Genomic DNA, 22,493 nt, shown 5'->3' on the forward strand with positions numbered 1-22,493 from the left:
CAAACCCCAGGAATCGATATTGGAGCTGAAAAAGTTGGATTGAGTCGTCCTTTTCTGCTACTTGAGTGTTATTTTCTGTGTTATTTAGTGAGCAAACATGATGAAATATGCACCAAATAATGTTAAAAGTTAAGTTTCATTTTATTCCCAACCTTTCTCTTTTGTTTTCTTCTGTCTCTCTTCCTTTTTGTTTTCTTTAAACTACATAGCAAGACTTGTGTTTTAGGATAGAGGATAACGTAATAGTATCCTCTATCAAATCATCGTGAACCAGGTGTTGAGCCTGACTGCTCCAAGTGTTTTTTTGGCCCTTAAACCTCACTGATTTGTTTATAAGGCACATCAGTGGATAATCAGGCTGTCTTAGGTAATAATGTACTTCGTATCAATGAAGAATTTTGAACATGAGGTGGACAGATGCAAGAACTAACTCCAGAGCAGAGCAGAGGAAGAGGTGGAGTGTAGACGAAGGCAGGTGAAGTGACGGCCTTCGATGCTTACTGTACATATTGAGGGGAAACGGCTTTTATTTCAGTTTACCGAGCAGAACGGACTCGAGTGTTTCTGCACTTGCTCGCGTTTGCCGAGCAGCATGTTGGCTGCATGTTTCCAGTGTCATGGTTGCAGAATAGCCGGAGAATTTATCACCAGATGTGTGTGCATACATTGTTTGAGCAATACTCCTCCCAGCGTTTTTCCCACTGCTCCGTTTCCAAATATCAAAATGCTGAGTGGCATTTAATGACTTGGAAGACAACTCTGCTGCTTAAATTACTCACTGTAAAGTCTGCGCTGGAATGCAGAGAGCCTCTTCATCTGCCAGAGGAGTTGAATGGGTTTGCTTTAAAGCAGCCACTCCAGTTGTCTCCATTCTCTGGTCCTCTGCAGCGTCCTCCATGGCAATGGGCTTTCATCACAGCTTAGAGAGGGACCCAAACAGCTTTCTTTATTTATATCGGGCAGTGGTTGAGCATGAAATAGCTGAATAACCAGTGTGTTTTAGGGGTTTTCACCAGGCTTAGTTTGAAGAGGTTTCCACAGATTATATTGATTCTCATTTGGTCAGTTCTGAATTTGTGAGTCTAGCGGTTATTTAGACATTTTGCTCTGTTTAATATGTTGTGTACTGTGTGTTATAAGTAAGGATTTATCGAGGGGAGCTGAAGCTTGGAGAGGTTTGACACAGGTACAGAATGTTTCATTTCTCTCCATCTGCAATTTGGTGGTAGTAACGAAACAAAAGTCTGTTGTTGCCGCCGTTTCGCTTGATTTAGAGCCACGGGACAGGTAATGGAGAGCACATGGGCACAGAGTCTCTGCATCCAATGAACCAGCTCAACAAAGGCCTCCAGTTTTTAGATGAGTCAATAGCACAGAGTTCCCGCAGTGTGAGAGATCTGTTTTCTTCTATCAGAAGTGGTTTTATCTGCCGCGCCATATATCAAGACTCTACCCGTGCTAGCAAAGCAAAAGTTCAGCCGTGTTTATGATTTGTGATTCATTCCTCCAGATATCTCTTCAGTATATCATGTCTAATGTCACTATGAATCAATCAGCATGAAAATACCAGGCAGGGAACTGGCAGCACATCTTTGTCCTGGCATGATCTGAAACAGAGATGGAGCAAAAATGAACTGCAGCGATTGTTTTAATGTTAGTGCTCCTGAAGGTGGGGTTACCTCCATCTGCTGCAGAGTTCAGTGTCACTAATAGGACTTTCAAACACGTCCTTGCTTCATAAAGCCCCTATTAAACTGCAAGAATGATTGGCTAATACTGTTTAACCCAGAGCAGCTGGAGTCTTTACTAAGCTTAATGCCTCTTCTGCATGTGTGTTACTCCCTTTCTTTGAAACATTGCTCCCAGTAGGCAAGGAATCTGTTTAACATTAATTTATTTTGACAAACAGGCCAAAGGTTGGTTATTTATTTTAAGGGAATTATAAATGGTGGCAGGGGATGAATTATTAGAACGACAATTCCTTGAAATAGAGCAGTGATGCCAGATGTTCTCCCTCATTTGCAGAATTTGAAGCTTCTCAATTATCACTGTTCCCTGTTATAGGCACTATGTACAGTCTGGGGCTCTTTTGTGCTCTGCAGAGGGCACTGTGGTACGTAGTTATGTGCTTTATTCTGATATTTATGCAGGACAACAGTGAAAAAGTGCAGCCGTCAGAGGATGGCACAGTTCTACCACCTTATTTAAAGGCAAATGGGAAAAAATCACCATCCCCTGCAAACAGTTTCCAAAGCTCCTGCTTATATTTTTAGCCTCACTGGAAACCGTGGTTATCCTGGAACTCCATATTGGTTTCCAGTGTGGATCAGTCTCAGAGGAGGCTGAGTAACAGAGATTTAAACACAGGCACAATTGTCTTTTCTTCAGGGAAAGAAATGACTTGATGGCTTTTCCATTTAGGTTTGCAGAGTTGGCTGGTTGGGGATGTGGGCTGTGACTGCTGAGGGAAAAGCAGGGAGAGCAGAGTTTATGGACTCCTCCAGCACTCTCTCAGTGGTTGACCTTTAGGTTTAGTCTTTCCAAAAGAAATACAAGAACTGTCTGACACAACTCCAAACCTTGGGAACGAATATTAACTTTGACAATATGTTGGGCACCTTCAGCAGTTAACATACAGAGAGTGCTGTTCATTTTGTACCCTTGCTATTAATCAGTGTTAGATACCGTCAACATCTTGTCTTTAAAATCAGAGCTGTAGACTTGTCCTTGTTGTGTTTTGCGTGGATGGCGGTTTTCCCCTCAGGCGTGTTGATAGTGGTTTGTGTGTCATCTCTGCTGCTTATCAGATGGGGTTCCTTCTTATCTGCCGGCCCCCTTCCTCCTCTGGATACACCCAATCTGGTTTTATCAACACAGCATCAATTGTACACCAGCTTTCTCAGTAGACGCCATGACTCATGGTTATGTTGTAAATTTTAACATCAAACAAAGAGTCTAATGTTACTGAGTGCTCTCCACAATGAGCAAATCAAATGAAATGACAGCAATGACGAGAGTGAGGTTTTATTTTTACATTAATTGGAAATTAATGTTTCTGACTAATTTCAGGCCTGAAACTGAGACCAGAGGCCTTTTTCCTATCACACATAGATCACAATGACCTTTGTGATGGCTGGATCTGCCTCTCTTTGGCAAAGCATCATCGTGATATCAGATGGTAGTGGTGATGATGCTGCTTGCGGTCAGTCTTGGCCAGATCCGAGTTTTTGCAGTTCAGAGCTGCTAACGATCGCAGGTCACTGCTTTGCATCTCACTGATTTCATGTTGTAGGTTGTGAAACACATCAGCTGGTTTACATTAACGTTGGAGCAAAATAGGTTCAGTTGCTCTTGTTTACGTTTCATGTCCTGAAACCTCTCACTGAGTGTCTGAAGGAGTTTTCAGTCTCAGCAGCGGCAGATTCAGATGTCATGGCAGCTCTTCGTTCTTGCAGAGTAGGAACATGCTCAGCCTTGCGTCTTTCCAGTTGCGTTTGCCACAGCTTTAATTTCACTTCAGATGATTTCACGTTTGACAAATTCACATTCTGCTCTATTTTTATTTCATTATTTCATTCTGTGGTTTTATGCACTGTCTTTATTTTTTATTTTCATCCTATCGTTATCCAGTAGGTTTTGTTCTCCACCTTATTTTATGTTCATCTGTTTTTATGTCCATTCTGTCTTTTTGTGCTGCAATTCCTGCATGAAAGGTGCGATGCAAATAAATTTTATTATATTACTATTGTTATTGTGGAGCAGCAAGCTGGGAAGCTGGAGTTTGAGGTTCAGCTCTGAGAGGTTCCTGTTAATGTCCGACATGAAGGCCAAATCACACAGACACTTGCAGCCACTGAGTTTACATGCCAGGTTTCGCTTTCTTCTTCATTAATTCCTCAAGAAAAAATGGCACCTTGGAGCAATTTTGCTTTGTTGGATGCCAGCAGCTCCACAGCAGCAACACGGCACCCCTTCACATATTCTCCCTCTGAATGAGGCTTCAGCTTCTTCGCCTGCATCGCACTGTCTCTGTCAGAACGTGGTCTTGTGAAAGCTGCTTGTTGGTCATCCAAACTCTGCTGAAGTACTTTATCAAAGTGCGTTTGTCCTTGCAGCTCATCCAGTTTAGCATGCTTCAAGATACAATGGCTAGAATGTGTTAATTTATTATTTTAGCTTATTTTCTTTAATCGATTAAAAAATTAATTGCATTTATTAATTGCCCTGCAGCCCAGATCAAACAGTCCCCTGCCCCTGGTTCAAGGAATTTATTTCTAAAACTAAAAATATAACATTAATTTGGAAAAAGTGTAGTTCAGTCTGATTGGATGCGAGAAAATCCAGTTGAGACAATACTACTAACAAACTACTATCAACTAGTTAGCTGCCTCTGTTCAATAAGCACAATTCACAGTTTTTTTATCAGTCATCTAAAAAACTTTAAAAATATCCATCTCACGAAGTAATATACAGCATTAAATTCTTTACTCATAAATTTTAATAATTAGGCAAAATTCTGCCATTAGTGAAAACCAGAATATTTTCCTGAACAGGTTCCACTTTTTTCTAGACTGATATATAATGTTTGAAATGCACATGAAATGTGTTAAATTCTACTGTGCCCCAGTGGGGAGTCAGATGTATTGGTAGTTTTCACATTATACACAGTATGTTTACTTCCAATGCTAGTGAAAGTCTTATTTTGAGCGGCCATGGGCTATAACTCTGTACATTAGTTTGTGTATCAGCCATGTGGGTTATTACTGCATTTTAAATCCATCACTTTTTACTGCACATTCATCATTGACCTGGATTTGTGTAAATTACTTTGTCAATGCTGTGCCAAGAAGCAGTATGTAATGGCAAGGTTATTTCAGTCCTTGTGTTGTTATTGTTAGACTCTATTTAGACTGCAGGCCCTTCAGCTCAGCACAGTGCTATCCCTGCTACTATGGAGAATATTGAAGAATGAGAACTAGAACTACATTATTTATTTCTCTAATCCTTATTAATTAAAGGACATTTATGTTTGCAAACAAAGCAAATGTAGGCTATATGTGTCAGCAAGTGTGTCTTAGTTTGGCTTGTTCATATGTTTGACTCTTGCCTTTTATGCTGAAAACTGTCTAATGAGCTGGTGATGGGTTTTTATCAGTGATGCCCTTCAGGCACACAGGGTACAAACCTTCTTTACTTGGCTCTCTCTCATCCCGTTGGTTTCTGTTTGCATCCTGTGTGTACACACCCCCTTAAATTCTCCTCCTTTCTTTCCTCTCGCCTCTCGGCCACACAGTTTCTCCTTCGACTGGGGACTGAGAAAGGTAGGAGGGGTTGTGAGCATTGTTGTTTCTCCATGCTGAATCATGCCGACAATTTGGTAGCTAGAGCCTTTATCACAGAGAAGAAGGAATGATGCAGAAAGACAGATTTTTGGCAGTTCTTGTTTGCGTGATAATATTGCATGCAAATGCTGTATATTGAAGTGGTAGCAGTCAGAAATATTTAGGGAAGTAATTCTTACAAGAGCTAAAAGAAGTCAACGAGGACTCAAAATGGTGGCTGGAATGGTAATGCCCTTAACTGATCTGAGGGCAATCTATGAGCTTCTCTTTCGAGATGGTGTCATTGTGGCCAAGAAGGACAAGCGTCCACAATCCATTCACCCCGACGTCAAGGGGGTTACCAACTTTAAGGTCATCTGCGCTATGGGCTCTCTCAAATCTAAAGGCTATGTTAGGGAGACTTTTGCTTGGAAACATGCCTATTACTTTATTACCAACAAAGGAATTGTGTACCTGCAAGATTACCTGCACCTGCCACCGGAGATCATGCCTGCACCCCATCAACGTGTTTGCCGCCCTGCATCCTCTGCTCGAGTCCACACAGTGAAAGGCCCCTCACCATCTTTCCCAAAACCCAAGCCTGGACGAGCAAGCCGTGAGAGCACGATGGACAGGCACGTTTATCGCCACAAGAGAGTTGCAGAACAATTTGAGAGGCCTCTAAAACACTTCAGAGGTTCCTACCAGTGTGGTGCATCAGTTGGCCAGCCTGGTGCTCAGACCCATACCTTTTTTAACAGAGACAAGGAATTCTGCAGAGAAGAGGAACGTTTCACTGGTCAGGAAAACAAGAAAAGCTCAATCAAGGAGGCCAAGCAGCCTGTTTGTTTAGCCTCCTCTTCTTCAATTGTAACAAAGTTCTCCAAAGAGATGCCAACTGTTAACATGGCCCCATGTGCCCCAGTGAAGGAAGTCCTGCAAGAGTCTGCATGTGTGAAGGCTATGATTAAGGAGCCCACAGAAGATTTGATCCCAGCTGTGACAAGAGGAGAACCCTTGGATCTGGCCTTGGAGGCTCTTGGAGAGGTAGTCCCTGAGGTTGCACCTGGTGAAGGTGCAGTAGTTGACTGGCAAACGATCCCTTTGTTGGCAGCATTTACTGAAAAGGAAGAACAACAGAACGTTAAGGACGAAGAAGGTGTTTTTGAGGAACGTACTGTTGAGAAGTTGTCTCATGATGTTGAGATGATGAAAAAGATGAATGTCACAGTCTTCAGTCCCAGTACCAAAGCTAAGACCCCCAAGTCTGATCCTGACCATGATTCAGCAACTCCTCAATCCACGGCCAAAGACAGTTTCAAAGACCTGACAGAGGAAAAGGTGGTGGTGTGTGACATGTCTGGTATAGAGGACACCCAGAAAGTCATGGAGAAGACCATTACCATGAAAACCACCTCCTTCAGTGCAGCCTTTGAAGCACGTTGTCCCGACTCTTTCATCCCTTCGGAGGGTCCAGGTGCTGCCCTGAAGACCACTCTGCTTCAGGGGGACCAGGGCTTCCTCTCAGAAGAAGACCATGAGAAGGAGCAGGATGTTCAGAGGGTCTGGCCTGACTTCCTGGAAGGTTTGAGCTTGTTTTAGTTCCTCCTCCTCCTCCTCTGTTTCTTCTTCTTTCCTCTTGTCTTCAGTCTCTGTGCGTTGCTATAGGCACTGCCTGTGTTTAGGAAGTTGAGAGGCGTAATTTGATCATCTACCAATACAAGTAATGGTCTTGTCATTTTCCATACAGCTAAATAACAACCAGACTGCCACTTAGCTTTCATTTTACTGGATGCATGAGGACTTGTGCCAGTATTACGTCTTTAATCTACATTTGAATCCCATCTTGATTTCATGTTTGCACAATGTTCAGTGTTTAAAAACTTGGCAGTGTGCTGGAAAGATTTTTAAAACAGCGCACATACACATTTGCATATTTAATGTTCACTTATTTGAGTTACTAAATGTCACAGATCAGCTCACTGAAGCTGGTGTAACTGAAAGGAACATTCGAAAGCAAATAAGAATTTAATTGCAAAAGCTTTTCTGAGACGATTTTTCTGTGCTGTGCTTTTGGTGCTGCTCACATGAGAACCTGAGCTGCACGATTCGACCGCGCGCTTTAGTGTGGCCTGTGATTCTTTACATCTGCTCTGGGTTATCTAAATGCAAATATTTAGAAGTGCTTCCTGCGCGATGTTTAGGGGCGAAGCTGTGACTTGCATGGTTCTTCATGGGTCTGACAGGCTGAGGTAGCACATCATCAGTTTAGTAAGTTTAAGTACGGACGTGGGCAGTCATCCGAGAGTATTTTTGTATAATCTATACTTATACACATGAACGCACACATCCGGCGTGTCCAGCAGCCCCACGGGGAACCTTGTTTTTGCACCAAGGCGTGGAAATAATTGTGCATACATGCAGTTATTATGTGGTATAGTTTGCAGGAATTTTGTATTTTTCACTAACATAGCATTTTTTTTTTCATGGCTTGTGCAGACATCTCCAGATATTTTAGCCTTTAGATTTCTATTTTCATATTGTATATTGTAGATACATGTAAATATTGAGCTGTTTCCACATGGATGGAGTTCATTCTGCCATCTGCTGGGGGAAAAGAGATCTGCTGTAAATACTTTCCTGCTACTATATGTTAGGACCCAAACTAACCAATTGGCCAAACTAGTAATTTTCTCTTCAACTTACAGCATGAAACATTTCCCAGAGTTCTCACATAACTTACACAAGATGTTAGCTTCATGGTGATCAGTTCTTCTTTGTAAAAACCTCATATTTAACCGCCAGGCTTTACCTTAATATGGAGCCTGCCTGAGAACTTTCCATTGTCAGGGCTGATATATGACTAAGCAGAGTCTGGGAAATGTGAGCCCAATTAAGCCACACTCAGCTTTTCCTGCCTGTGCCTCCGCAAGCAGGGTGAAGCAGTCCAGATTAGAACATGTGGCAGTTGCCACCTTTCATCTGCCCTTCAGTGTTTTAGCCCAGCCTGCAATGAACATAAACTCCAACATTTAAAAAGACCATACTGTACTTGAATGGTCTAGCCACAGCAGCACAGACAGTGACTAACCTGCTGTCTCATACACTAGGACTATGTGCTGCATTTATTACGTGACACAGTGACAAAGAGAAATCATCAGGAAACAGCTTGAGCTACGATGGAAATTAATTATACTAGAGACTTCATGGAGGCTTTGATTCAACACGGCCAAGGTAGGATGTCTTCGTTGTTGGTACAGTTCTGTCGTCTTACCAAAAGGTGTCAGCAGATAAATACTTTATGGTGCGGCTCAGCTTGTGGAGAGGACCAGAGAGGATGAAGCAGGTATGGGTGTGTCCGTCACTGCCAGCGTATCAGATAACAGTCCAGGACGGGACTTCGCGTCTGTGTTTCAGTGACAACACTTTGTTTTAAGTGTTTTGAAGGCTGTTTCTTTAAATACAACTGCTCGCTGTATGCCTGCTTTCTTCCCTCATGTGCAGTGTTTATTTAGAGAATAAGAGTGAAGCAAATTATAGTTCATAGCTTTACGCTGAAGACCTTGAGTTTGACACCACCCACGCTGCCTGGCAGTGTGATCATGTTCCCTGGTGTTAAGCTCAGGGGGGTGTGGGCTGGGGGAAGGCCCCTGAGTGGCTGCTCCACGTCTCTCCCCTGCACAAGATGGTTATGGCTGAACGCATGGCATCACAGTGAAGTAACAGGCCTGGGTGGGCTCAGGAGTAACGCACAGCTTCATAGATGACATGTCTCAAGATACACAGACTGTATGTTGCCTTGGATTTTAGTTTGGCTTGGTTTTCATCTGTAGGGCTGCAACTAGTATATGTTTTTTTTTCTATTACTTCTTAGAAAAATGCAGAACAAACCAAAAGAAAAACCCAGAAGAGTCCAACTGAGAGTCCATAACCAGAGATATTCAACTTGCAATTATATAAAACCCCAAAAAGTAGTAAATCCTCATTTTTGAGGAAGCGAAACAAGTGAATGTTTAGCATTTTTGCTTAGTGAATGACTTCAGCGATTTGGTCGAATTGTTGAATATTTTTGTCATTTGACAGATAATCAAATGATTTTTTTCCAGCACTATCTTTAGTGTCAAAGTTCCTGCACCTAGCTTATATAGAGTCAAAGCCCTTAAATGACAGTTCAACACAATGAAACTACAATGAGATGGTAAGAATTATGGCCAGAATGAAGCAACATGTTTACACAGAGATGCTGCTGTTTAGATGAGAGCTGGTATAAAACAATAGGTTACATAAGAATATCTTCTGTAACTTTCTAATATTAGTTAAATGTTTCAGCTCTGACTGTTTGAGCCTTAAATCATTGCTGCCGCAGTCATACAGTATGATGCACATCCTGTGGATATGGGGGGCATAATTACATTTTTTTCATGTCTTCTACAGAGAAGCCTTTGTTACAGTAGCTTGCTGGCAATAAACCACGTTTTCCGCTCTTTGTCTAAATCCTGTAAGAAAATGTGTCCCTGGGAGTTTCTGCAGCTCTGCACATGGATTCCATCCAGTGGCGCTCGTCAGAAACCACCACGCATGAGATGCAGTTTCCACTGAGGAAAGCCTCACAAATTGAGTCAAACTCGCAGCGCTGTCTCGTTTTTACTTCCCAGCCGAGCCTCCGCTTCTCTTTTTTTTTCCCTGTGCTTTTTTAGCACGCCCCCCTGGTTTTGATCAGAACACAATGTCGTGAGGTCAGATCCGACTCTTTGGCAGTTCAGTATTTTCTCTAAAAGTTGTGAAGACGCTGAGCAAAGATGGACTTATGCTGCTGTTTCTGTTCAGGACCACGAGACGGTAGGCTTGCTTTTTGACAAAGACTGTATTATTTTAGACTTTGTGTCAGTGAATTTGGGGATGCTACATCAGGAATGAATTAAATAAGATGAATTTCTGGCATTATGCATGCCATCTGAGGACGCCGCCACTCCCAGCATCAGTACCGTTTAAGAAGACTGCAAATCAAAAACATCTCTCACATTCCTCTCATTGCTCTCCTAATCCTACCTGCGCTCTTTGGGAAGTCTTTGTCATCAGTGATTGAGGCATTTTAACTGAAATCAAAATGACTTTTCACCTAACAGACTGTTCAGTCATGTGAAGTTTGACTTTTTTGCCGCCATGTGGGTATGCAGAACTTGTGTCACAATATGGGAATCATTGAGCAAACACATACCATGTGAAGGGAGTGGGAGTGGGCTGACTCCTCCCCCATGAAGGAGTGGTGGAGTGAATTTATTCCAGACATCTGCACTGCTCCCTTGGTTTTGTTCCCTTTGCTCAGTATTTACTGCCATCAATTGCCAATTTGCGTTGCCAGTTTATAAGGCTTTGGGGATTCGCTTCAAACTGGGATCATATAAGGTCTCATCCAGAAAGAGCTGCCAGCACATCAGATGAATATCACTCACTTCCACCCTTTCTTCACTGTCGTGGCTGCACTTTGCCCTCTTATGCCCAACTGCTTGACTTTTCAGGCAACTTTGAATGTATTCATTGAACTCTTTTTTTCAGTCTGTCAGAGGCCTGTGCATCAGAAGTCTGAATTGTCCCCTGCACGTAGATTAAGGTTGTGCTCATACCATAAGCAGCTCGAAGTCTAGGTTGTAGCGTCTATTTCTGCTTTTTTTACGGAGTGCGGTTGGCATTGCCGTGAAGTGTGATCAGGACACGGGTCTTGGTGTTGGGTTTCCGCGTGGCTTTGGGGGTGAAAGTGACACTGTTTCGAGTGCACACCAACTGATGTTCCCTGTCCGATGTTCTGACAACAGAAACACTGACAGAGATGCTGTTTTGCCCGCAGTGAGATGCCTTTGATGTCTCAGCAGTGATGCACAGAGATGTTGTGTGTGTATTTTTGCCGTTGTAGTCGGTCTTATGACAGAGGTCCTTTCATAGCTTTGTGCACCAATGTAACACCGACTACAAAAGTCAGGCTGCTTTAAACCTGAGAAGCATGTGAAATGCTCAAAGAGCAATTTACTGGTCATCATACAGTGGCAAAAAGTGGTTGTAGTCATAGTGGACTGACAGGTTTGAAAATGTCTTAATTATGGAGTTTACAGTCACATGTCACAAGGCGCTTGGTGTAATTTAAACAGACATTTTCCTTCCAGGCTGTTCGGTGTTTTAATAACAGGGGCTGTCCAGAGGAATGAAAAGCACTTCATGATTTAAGAGTTAAAAAAGGAGTTGGTATTTTGGAGATTTTTTAAACAGTTGGTGGTAAAACGGCATTCAGTTAAATAGGTTTCTGGGAAGCTTATAGACACGAGTGAGCTGTCCAAGCATAAGGAAACAATTAGCAGCTAGGGAAACATAGTGAAGTTACATAATGAGAATGAATTGATAGCGAGTGGCTTATTCTGCAAGGGGAAAAGTAAAACGGGGAGGCATGGCTTCATTATAAACATTTGGAAAAGGAGGAAGGGGTTGGCCTTGGATGGTCTATGACTCGTAAACCATGATGGAAAATAACTGCAGGAGCTTCAGTGGGTAAAAAAAAACAAGTCCTATTGAGTGAATGAGTAGGAAACTTTGACAGTGACTGAAGGTGGATCTCACTCGCATGTAGTTTTGCTTCTTATCAAGGCTGACCCAAGCGAGTGTGTTGTGTGTGTGCGCGTGTGTGTCACACAAAACAGCCTCATATATTATTAACTCCTGCAGATAGGCTGCAGCAAGCGAGGAAAGCAGCGAGCTAACTGCTGTAGGGGAAAACCAGTGGAGTCACTTCTACAGAAGAGGACAAAACTTCTTTTTAACTCCGTCAGGGCGGCAAAGTGGCTCGTGTCAGAGGAATTAGAGCATTTTTGAAATGAGTGCAACTTATGATAACAAAGAAAAGTGAGTAGGAAAGAAAAGAGAGGGAGCTGTTGGAGTAAAGTACAGGAGAAGAAAGGGGGAGGGAGGGAGCTACTTCTGCCAGAGGACTGAGTCACAGGGAAGAGAGGCGAGGGAGGGGTGCTCTTTCGTTCTTCTCTCTCTTGTAAAAGTCACGGACAACTTGGCTGCGGTGCTCCTTTTAAAGTCCGGGATGGCACCACACCCCTAGGCGCCACCGCCCCCCTGCTTCTGCCCTCCACTCCCCCTCACCTTTCACCCCCCCCCCCCCCCCCCCCCCAGCCCTCCCACCTGTCTTCAGAGCCTGGGACTCTCCACTTTGTACCAGGCCCGATGCCGGCAAGCCCCCCTGGAAATGTGTTCCCAGCCCTGGTGGTTGTGGGCCACATTGTTACCTTAATCGCTGTCTGGCAGTGGAGAGTACGCAAGAAGCAAGGTAAGAAAAGCTGGAAAACTCATGGCTGCATGGCTTACTTCAGGAGAGGTGACGGTGCAGCTGTAAGAGGAAGCTAGATCAAAGGTTTTTCTGTGTGTGTAGCCTCTCGCCGGCTGTCCTCGTCCGTCGTCTCTGCTCTCTTGCCGTGTGTGTTTTTGTGTGCGCACACTCCTTCTCGCTCTTCCTCGCTCCCCCCCCCTCTTTTTTTCCTCACACATCTCGGTTTCCTGTGGTGTGGAGATGTTGCAGTTAACCCCATAAATGCTGGCTGTAATGTGATGACGTCGGAGTCTGAGTATTCTGGTCGACCGGAGGTTTTTGGCTTCGTCGGAGCTTTTGTGTGCACACCTCAGCATCAGCTTAGCTCCTCTGCTCGGGCTTTTCCTTTAATAGTGTCTCCGTCCTTTCATCCAGGTTCAGTCTTTGTACAGATCTGGTTTGAAGTGTTTGATGTGAGTTTAAGCCCTTGACTGTTAGTATGTTAAATTAATTTGCGGTTCCTGCCGTAGTGTTAATAGTCTTGTTCAACTGGTTTCTTCTTGGAATGTTTTCAGAGTAGAAAGATGAGCATATCCTCTTCACACTCCTAACATGTGTCGCCAGGAGGAAAAAAAAAAAACCTGTTTGCTGGACCCTGAAACACCTGAGAGTTACCTGGCATCTGTAGCTTAGCATCACCAGACACACCTCACTCAGACCTGTTTTACTGTTGACATAGCTTGACACAATGGCGGCTGTCTAATGCACGTCTGCAGGCGACACACCCTCAGGCAAATTAGATGTCTGAATGAGCAAGTGAAGATAAAGGCCAGTCTTTTTTCCACCTCTGAAAGCTTAGCGGGGAAACCAGTTTTGCCTCCGGACACACTGAATTAAAACAATCAATGCATCTTAAAACAATGAAGTCACATCATAATTGCTCTACCTGCATGGAGCTCGCTCCTAGCTGCAAAATGTGAGGATGAACACCATCCTGAATTTGCCTAAACTGAAGCCAAAACCTGTACTTTCCCCTCATCCCTACCAAAGGTTGAGGTCGGATAATAAACCGAACAAACCCTTTCTAAGGAAGGAAAGGAGGACACACCTTGAAGTAGATAAGAGAGCTTTCAGTGATGACAGTGACAGGACGAGCAGTGACAACACACCCAAAACGCTTAATATGCAAATCAGAACAAACTCAAAAAGTAAAAACAAGTTCTTCTCATCTGTGCAGAATTAGTGTACAGTGTAGACTGTATTGAAGCGCTGAGATCAGTGGTTTGACTGTTAAATTAAGGGGAAACATTGGATTGCAAAACCTGGCTGCGTGCTGTCTCTACCTTCTGTCAATATCTAAGCGATTTGCATTTGAAGAGATCTGCTTTCAGCTCTCTACTTGCCGCAGTGCAGACAATAAGTCTACACCCTGTACATCAGCAACGGTCAGATTCCCTCTCGCCACCGTCTGTCTGAGCCGGACTTCGATGATGTATTTTTAACAGAGGAGTGAAGTGTCATGGTTGATGTCTGTCCTTCTGGACGTGTGGTCATTCTTTTACGCTACAGATCCAGTGTGAATCAGACACATGCTGGATCTAAAGGCACAGTTTGTCCACTTGTGTGAGTTAGAATTATAGTTTTAATGGAGTGACAAGGTGCCTTTGACACAGTGGGAAGGTGAAAGTGGGTAAAAGGTATTTCACCCTGAGCCAGGTTTAAAAAAAGCTCACAGAGTGCCACAGATGGCGGCGGGTTAATGGTGGTAAACTCGACACTGGGGGGACGGGACGGCGGACTGTGTATCCTGGATACTGTCATAACAAACCGGAGGAGGAGGTCTTTGGTTTTCTTTCACAAGGACTCACGCTGATCCTCGGGACCTTGAAGGAATCCGAGCGCTCTGTTGGTGCTTACACAATTAAAGAGTCATTTGCACTAAGTGATTGTGTGTTTCTGTAACTCACAAACCTTTAAGGGCTCTGCCAGGCTTGTGTTGATCCTGACCTCTCCTTTCACACTCTTCAATGCTGTCCTCTGTTGGCTCTTTTTCTTGGAGATTTCCTGTGAGCTTCTCTCTGAAGACTCAGAAGATTAGACTGCTTCATATACTTCACCACCCCAGCATATCTAATCCATTTAGGAAGCCACACCCAAGTCTGCACCAGCGTTTGTGGACGCCCCACTAGACTGGCAGCTGGGTCTGCTAAACCGCTTGCCACATCCAGCACGCTGCAGGACTGGGTTTAGATTTTGGCTGGTGGTGTGCAGCTGTGACTCACTTTCCTGTCTCCTTTCACTGTGGCAGTAATGACAGACTTGAGGAGGGAGGACTGCCCGCTCTGCATCGACCGAACAGTGCAAAACACGCTGTTATTCAAGCAGTGTTGAAAACAATGCACGCCCACAGCGTCCCCACACACCCGACACAATGAGCAATGAAACATAAGACACACCAGTGGTTAACCTTGCTCCCGGCAGCCTTGTCCTCTGTCTCTCAGTACACCGTGTGCCCATGCCTGTGTTTGTGTTTCGGGGGGGTTAGAGTAAGCGTGTCGAGGAAACACGCTTCGTGATAAAATCTTTTAGGAAAATTGGCAGCGGCTACCATCGCAAACATCCGAGCGCATTCATCGCCTGTCAATCCAAGTTTTAATTAGTTTAAGATTTGTGTTTTTTGATGTTTTTAAATGCTAAAGACAGTTTTTCTTGGTCTTAAACAGCTGCAGCGGTTTGTTTGAATGTTGCTGGATGGCACTGTGGTGATCCAGAGATTAAAGTTTTACTAGTTATCATTGCTGCTTTGACTATCACTGTTCAGATAGACAAACCTGTTCTTTAAAACCGGCGTCCAAAAATAACTTCAAACTACATTAAAGGCTATTCCTGCTTGCAGCACACAGTCATTTAGCAGCCTTTACTTCTGCTACATAATTCTTAATTATAACAGTCTGTTATGCGCTTAAAACGAGGTTTAGCTCAGTATTCAGCCTGTCCTGACTGTTCCTTTAAGATATTTTATTGCTTAAAGCGCAGTCCTATAGCCAGACTTTTCTACCACTCCCCCTTCATGAAAGACATTTACCCTCCATGACACTGTGTGTTTACTGTCACGGTGATTAGCTCGCTGCCTTATCTTGAAAATAGGCGCGTACCTGCATGTGAATGTGAACAATTTCTCAATGTTACGCAAAGACAGACAGAAAACAACACTTCCTTGTTGAAGTTATTTATGACCCCCAGCTGTTGAAGATGTGGAGGGAAAAAATGATTTATCACCCGCGAGCAAGCGTCGCTGTCAAACCTGCACTTTGCCCCTTTGTGAGCAGTCAGTGAGACAATAGAAAGGAGCGTCTCCCGCTGGTCCTAATTATTACAGATCAATGCGGCTTCCCAGAACTTGCTCTAGTTTCTGTTTTGCATTTAGGGGCCTGGAGGGTTATGTAATCATGGGAGAGGCGCACATGCTAAAATAGGGACATAGCGTGTAGTCCCCAGCAGCACACACAGCGCTCCGCTTTGTGTATTTCGGGGGTGGCCCTCCCAGGCGCTCTTTAATGGCACAAATCGTTATTCCACCGCGCGCACGAAGGCGACAGTAGAGCGGGATGGAGCGGCGCAGAGCTCTCCGGCTCATCTCAGACAAAAGTGGGCTGGGCTAGCGACAAAGAGTCTGCAATCTGACACGATCCTGTGTGTTTTTTTCTCCTCCATGTGGCGCGGGTAGAAAAGTTTCTGAGGGCTGGGAGCGCGTAAGAGAAATACGCGAGTCGGGGGGCGTTTTCAACGAAGTCCAGCGCGCTGTGCGTTTACGCGCGGCACACACACACACGCCAGGATGGCCCGAGCGGAGGATACGGTGCGCGCTGCTCTGCCGTCCTGGTGCGGCGGGCTGGAAAGGGGAATTATATACCGACAAACTAATTACATCCACGAAATGAGCTGCGGAGAAGTGGGCTCTCATCTGTACAGCCGAATGTGCTGCGCAGGTAAGTCCGAGCGCTCGGCCGCGCTCTCCATCTCTCGGCGCCTGTAATAGGAGGACGTTCTGGTTGGGAGGGGCTGATGGGGATGCTGTTAACCTTTTCCATGCCTCCACCCACAATACAGCAAGCTCTGGTGGTCAAGAGAGTGGGCGTGCAGGAAGTCTCTGCGCAAAAAACACTTATGTTATTATTATTTTATTAACTTTTATTGCACTTTGATAGAGTTGACGCAGATATTGCTTTGATGACAATTTCCTCATCAGCTCCCCTCCCACAGCGCAGATTGTACTGTAATGTGAGCAGAAACCAGTTAGTTGATCCAATCAATAAATTGCTTAAGGAGTTTTTAAAGCAAAAATACCAAAATATTTCAGCTTGACAGTTTTCTGTTTATATGTTTTTCTTTCGATTATGTCTGATGGTAGCAAGTGTTTTATTGATGAAAAACGATAATGTTTGTGTTGCTGTGTGTCACTGCCGCTCACAATCACTGTGTTGACAGAAGTCACCATCAGCCACTGAGTAACCTTCAGTCTGTGTGCCGAGAGGCTCAACCTGAGCAATCAATACATATTTACTTCATGTATGTTTACCTGCTGATTACGCCCTCTGAATTTGTGCCAAAGATTATCCGTCATTCATCTGAGCCTCCGAGTGTTTGTATTTCCACTGACGTTCAAGTGCAGTGAGAAATGACTCTTTTCCTCCTGAACTGAGAGCTCTCTGGAGGTTTGTGGCCAAAGCTGCTCGTCTGTAAACAGCTCGCCGATGGCAGCCTCTGTGTGTTTTGCCTTTGTTGTCATGGCAACCACTCTCCCAGCTCAATCTTCCCACTTTTAAAAGTGACTGTGCATGAATGCAAGTCAACACCGCAGGGCCCCCAGTGAGCCGGGGCCCTCTTAACAGCAGTCTGGACTCTGATTATGGACTTAGAGCCAAGAAGGTTGTCAGCTACTAGTTAGCCATTAAAGTGAATTATTGTGGAGTACTTCACACACACAGTTTCCTCATGTGTTGTAGTGCAGCTGCTCTAACAGAAGAGGGGGACAAACAGCGTTGAGCAGCAAGCTCCTCTTGTCTTTAATTGGCCTTGGCCGCCACAATGAAGGTCATAAATCCAGCTATTATCTAGTCACCATATTTTCGTAACCACGAGATTGTCAACACCATGTGTGGCTGATTACGCGTGTTTTTAATGAGTACTCAGGGGAAATGATACTCCCATTGTAAAAGTGAGTTGGAGTCATCTGCGCTTTATGGTTATGGAGAGAAAACATAATGTGGGCAGTGGCAGGACAGATCAGAAGGGCAGCATTGTCCAAGAAATGCCTCAGTGTTGTTTCTTTTTGCCTTCGTGGAGTTTTTTGTCCATCTGCATCGCCCATCTTTTTTTCCCCTCCGCCTTTCAGCACCTGAGCTTGTTTTGAAAAGGAATGAATTCCTCACAGTTATAATAACAGGAGAGCTCTGTCTTATTCTGCCGTAATGCATGCTTTCATGCACTCTTCATTGCCAGCTCAAGGTTGGATCTGTCCCATAATGCCCTGGGGCTTCCATTCCTTTCCTTTCCCATCCAACTTTCATACCATCATCCCTTCATCATAAACCCCATCAGGACCTGCCAGCCAGATGATAGTGTCGGTTAGCATTCCTGTCCTCAGTGGGACTGACATCGCGTGCTGTCACTTGCACAGACGAACAGGCGGGCAGAGTTTTTCGGGCTCAGGGTGGTGTTATCACAAATAGGCGGCTCCCCCTGTCTGTGAGGAGGGTGGGTGCGCCCTCAGGAGGAATGCATTGACTTGCATGGCTCTCACGGCAGGACTGTCATCGTAAAACTCGTATCAGCTCTCACTGCCGGGCTTTATCGCTGCATGTTATCAGTCAGAGGGAAAGAGAAATGTCCACACCTTCCTGCACTCTGTACCTACCAGCATTTTGTTTATTGTCGGTGATAGCTGCACTTTCCACCATATAATAAGTGTTTCTGCCTTTTTGTTACTTACTGAATATTACAGGACACAAAATGTGGCTTTAAGTCAATAAACCAAAATTAATCTTGCTTCAGTGTCCGATTGTAGCATGGCTTTTTGAAATCAATGCAATTTAAGGATGTCGCATCCAGTCCTTTGGGAGCCGTACTGCAATGTTAAAAATGCAGTTAGGCAAGGAGAAACCAGCTGCAGGTGAATATTTTAAAATTGCAGTTCACAAGACTGAACCAACAGTGTGATTTCTGCTTTTACTCACATTAAACTTGATTCAAGAGTTACTTAAGAATCTCGATGTTAATTCTAGGATTAGAGTTTTAGCACACACGCAGCCTATAAGGTTGAGTTTAGGTCGGGGTGAATGTGTAGTATCAGCAGCTCCCATTTCTCAAGTCCCAACAAGCCACCTCCCTTTGCAGGCATCCCAGAAATCTCTCCTTCACAGCCTTATGTCAGCATCTGCACGGAAAATTGATGCTGCCAAGGGTGAAAGGTGTTGCAGGTATTTAGGTGCTGTGGGACATGTGTGGAGTGTGGAGATGGTAGATTTAGAGCACCTGAAAGTGTTTATTGGAGGTTGTTTTTGCAGATGAACAGAGCATGTTTGAAGAGTTTTGTTGCATCTGTAACAATTCTCCTTTTCTTTGACCACTCATGCAGACACACTCTGCTCAGTCAATCCACACGGAGCCACAATAGCTGCTTTGTGTCAGGGGTAATGTTCTCCAGAAATGTGGTTACTCTATTAAGAGTTTTCTGAAAGTCTTACTGCCTCTTTTGTGTTTTTTGTCTGTTCGCGTTACTGGCTCAACAGAAGCTTTGCTCAAGTTTGGAAGTTGTTCTAAGAAAAATAATCCAAACCAAATGCTTCAGATACAGTAAAGGATTGGTCTCGCGGGTTGTTTTCATGAGAGATCTTAAATGCTTCTATTCTTCCTGCTGCTGGATTCTCTCCTGTAGACAAACCCCCCCTCCACTGTCTCCCTCATGTACCGAAACAAAACCGTTGCCGCCAGTTTCTCCCTAATTGTGTCCTGATGGAGGAAGAGTGCTCATGCTCGAGGTTTTCTTGTGATTGTACCATGTCGAGAAATGGCTGACGTTGTTTCCACTGCCTGGCTCTGCTGCCTCCTGGCATGGTCTGCTCAGAAACAGGCTTTTCATTGAGGCCCTGTGGTGTTGTGTGGCACGTCCAGCCCCCGACCACACACCAGTGACTGCTAGCTTGGGCACGTGGAGTTCAGATGGGGTTGACGGGCTCCAGTGGACCGATCCGGACGGCCTGGGGTAAATGAGGGAATGCCCTCTTTTCTTTTCTGCACAGTCTTTTTGAAAGTTCAGTTCCATGCAGTAGTTAGTTGGACACACGGTAGATTTTTTGTGCTTTTGTATTGTCTTCCACGGCAAAATGAGCCGGGTCCAGGCCTTGTTAAAGTGTTTCAGCACATCATCTGTGGCATATTCTGACCTCTGACCATTCTCTGATGATCAAAGTCAACTTTATTGTCAGGTTCACCATATGCACAGGACACACAGAAGGGTCGAAATATTGTTTCTCACAGTTTTAGTTAACTTTATTTTTTGTTGTTATTGTTGCAGGAACTTCTTAGAAGTTGTGTTAAGGATAATATTTGGGGGCAGCTGTGCAAAAGCATTGCACTCTAGAGCTCTGCTGCCACAGAAAAAAGTAATTATACATGTTCATAGTGAAAAAGAGAATCTCAAATAGTGTTTATATTTGTCTTAATTGCATTTTTGTTGTATTGTTTATCACTCAACAATAAAGCACATAGTAAAAATAAAGGCAGCAGAAAGTCACTGTGATGGACTTGAAGTTAAGTATATGCAATTTGTAGTCAGTAGGACTCTGTGTTGGTCTCTTAAGCAGTTTGCTGCTCATTGTTTCCAAAGTGACTAACAATTACTAAAATAAACTTGGAGACAGATGTTTCTTCACGTCTGCATTTTGATGTAGATGTAATCAGTGCAGTGGTCTCTTAGTGAGGTGTGGTTTGGTGGGTGTGACTGGGGTGTGCATAACACCGCACATAGCAGCGCAGGGCCAGGAGGAGAACCATCCTTCTCTTTCCAAAGACCACTTTGTAGTGAGTGACAGCTACTGACATTGCAGCCCGCGGGCAGGCATTTTGCAAGAGCTGGTGAAAAAGAAAAAAAAATAGGAGCATAGAATGTCAGAGACAGCGAAGGGAGAAAGGAAGGAAAAAAAGGGAGTAAGACTTGTGTTCAGGAACTGAATCAGTGGCTTGAACACTCCCACTTAACTACAGGATCCCACACAGTGAAGCAGTGTTTCAGGCAACGAGAAGAAGTCTCATGAAGTAGGCAGCATCGCCTCTCAATCTGCAGAGGTTCCCGTTTAGTTTTGGATCACTGACGTAGCTCCAGCACGGCGATGGAGCAGAGGTTCAGAAACTACTCCTCTGACAGCATGGGTAGTGACAGGGTCTTTGTAGAGGAGTCCTACTACCAGGGGAGGCTGAAGGCCACGGACCACAGGAAAGGTAGAGTTTGTCATCACCTGGACACTGTTTCACTAGTTCTGGCTTTGAGGTGTTTTCTGCAACTGAATTAATAAATTTACAAACAGAATTTATAGACTAATTGAAGGTTGAGTATTTAGTTTTTTCTCAGTTTATTGTTGAAGGTTGGAAGTTGTTATTTGTTCTTCTATATTGTGAAGAAATTTTTTGTCGAAGGTGCTTTTCCTTGTGGTGGTCTTCTGCCTCTCTTTTATCAAACAGACCACACCCCTTTGCGTGTCACAGCTTTCTCTCTTTTTATTGGTCAAATGTGCTGACACCCATTTTGAAACCCAAAGATGGGTGAAGCAGTAAAGATAAAAAAACATATTATCTGACAAATAACTTGCAAAACTAGCATGTAAGCAGTGTGTCCTAATGCAGCTGTCATGCATTCATTCAACGTTCATTCAGCATCATTCAGTAACAGCGTGAAGGGATGATTTGCCGATATCACGCAGCCATTCTGCCGTGAACGAACAATGATGCTCTTGCAGGAGATATCTCACACCTCATCTTTTCTCCGACTCCAAGGATGAAAGTCAACATCCGCCGCTCTGTTTGCCGCTCCAGGCTATAAAACTCAGCCAAGCAAACACGTTATTTGTAAGGGGGATCAGCAGAGTTTGCTTTTCTGTGTCTTGTAATTCTCTGGTTCGGGTTTTTGGATGTTAAGTGCAGCTTTCAGCCTCTGCCTGACGTTGATCCCTCGCATTGTATTAACGGCTTTAAGAAACAACAGCGCTCTTAGCAGCTGACATAACAGTTAACGTGTCAACAGTTTGTTGTAGGATTTCTCCTCCACTGAAGGATCCTTTTTCTGTTTTCACCACACTCATTCAACCTGCACACAGAGTCATGCGCTCATGATCAAATGATACGATAGAAGTTCATTTCACTTCTCTGAAATCTAAAAGTCACAAGCGTGTTTGTGAGTCATCGACACGATGCCACTCTGAAATGGGCGTTAGCACCACGGGATGTCGTTTTCTTCGGTTTCTCTGTTCCCTTTTCATCTGATGGCTTCTGTTACGTGAGCTTTGATATCTCAGATAATGTGATCGAGCTCTTTCCGCAGCGTGACTGATATGAAAATCACTCTTTCCACTGTCTCATCAGATTTAAAAACCTGCAGCAGTAAGTGATGCTGTGTTGAATCCTGATCATTTTTTCTTCGTTTAGTTACGTCATGACTTTTCGTCACTCGTACCAGCTCTGCGGCGAAGAGGTGAAATCATTCTTTTGGCTGTTTTCCCTCCTCTGTGGCTGTATTGCTGATAAGGTTTTCGGGGAAACATTGCACAACATATACACTACCTGCTGGTATGTGACAGCTGTATAACCAGACTGTGAAA

The 22,493-nt window shown here is 44.1% G+C and overlaps 1 protein-coding gene across 15 annotated transcripts in view; it reads left to right on the forward strand.

Annotated features, from left to right (window-relative positions):
• pleca (plectin a) overlaps nucleotides 1-22,493 on the forward strand; it is a 97,143-nt gene that overhangs the window by 38,190 nt on the left and 36,460 nt on the right. For 2 of the 15 annotated variants that reach the window (XM_070984222.1, XM_070984224.1), the window contains exon 1: nucleotides 20,937-21,120. The exons of 11 other annotated variants lie outside the window; for them this stretch is intronic. In XM_070984222.1, the coding sequence (XP_070840323.1) occupies nucleotides 21,012-21,120 (109 nt within the window). In that variant the 5' untranslated portion in view covers nucleotides 20,937-21,011. Of the gene's footprint in view, nucleotides 1-12,524; nucleotides 12,643-16,363; nucleotides 16,611-20,936; nucleotides 21,121-22,493 lie in introns of those variants that run through there. 2 more of the 15 variants (XM_070984225.1, XM_070984221.1) reach the window with 2 other exon arrangements.

This window comes from Chaetodon trifascialis, chromosome 17, assembly GCF_039877785.1.
Source record: "Chaetodon trifascialis isolate fChaTrf1 chromosome 17, fChaTrf1.hap1, whole genome shotgun sequence".
In the NCBI taxonomy this organism is placed as follows: Eukaryota; Metazoa; Chordata; class Actinopteri; order Chaetodontiformes; family Chaetodontidae; genus Chaetodon; species Chaetodon trifascialis.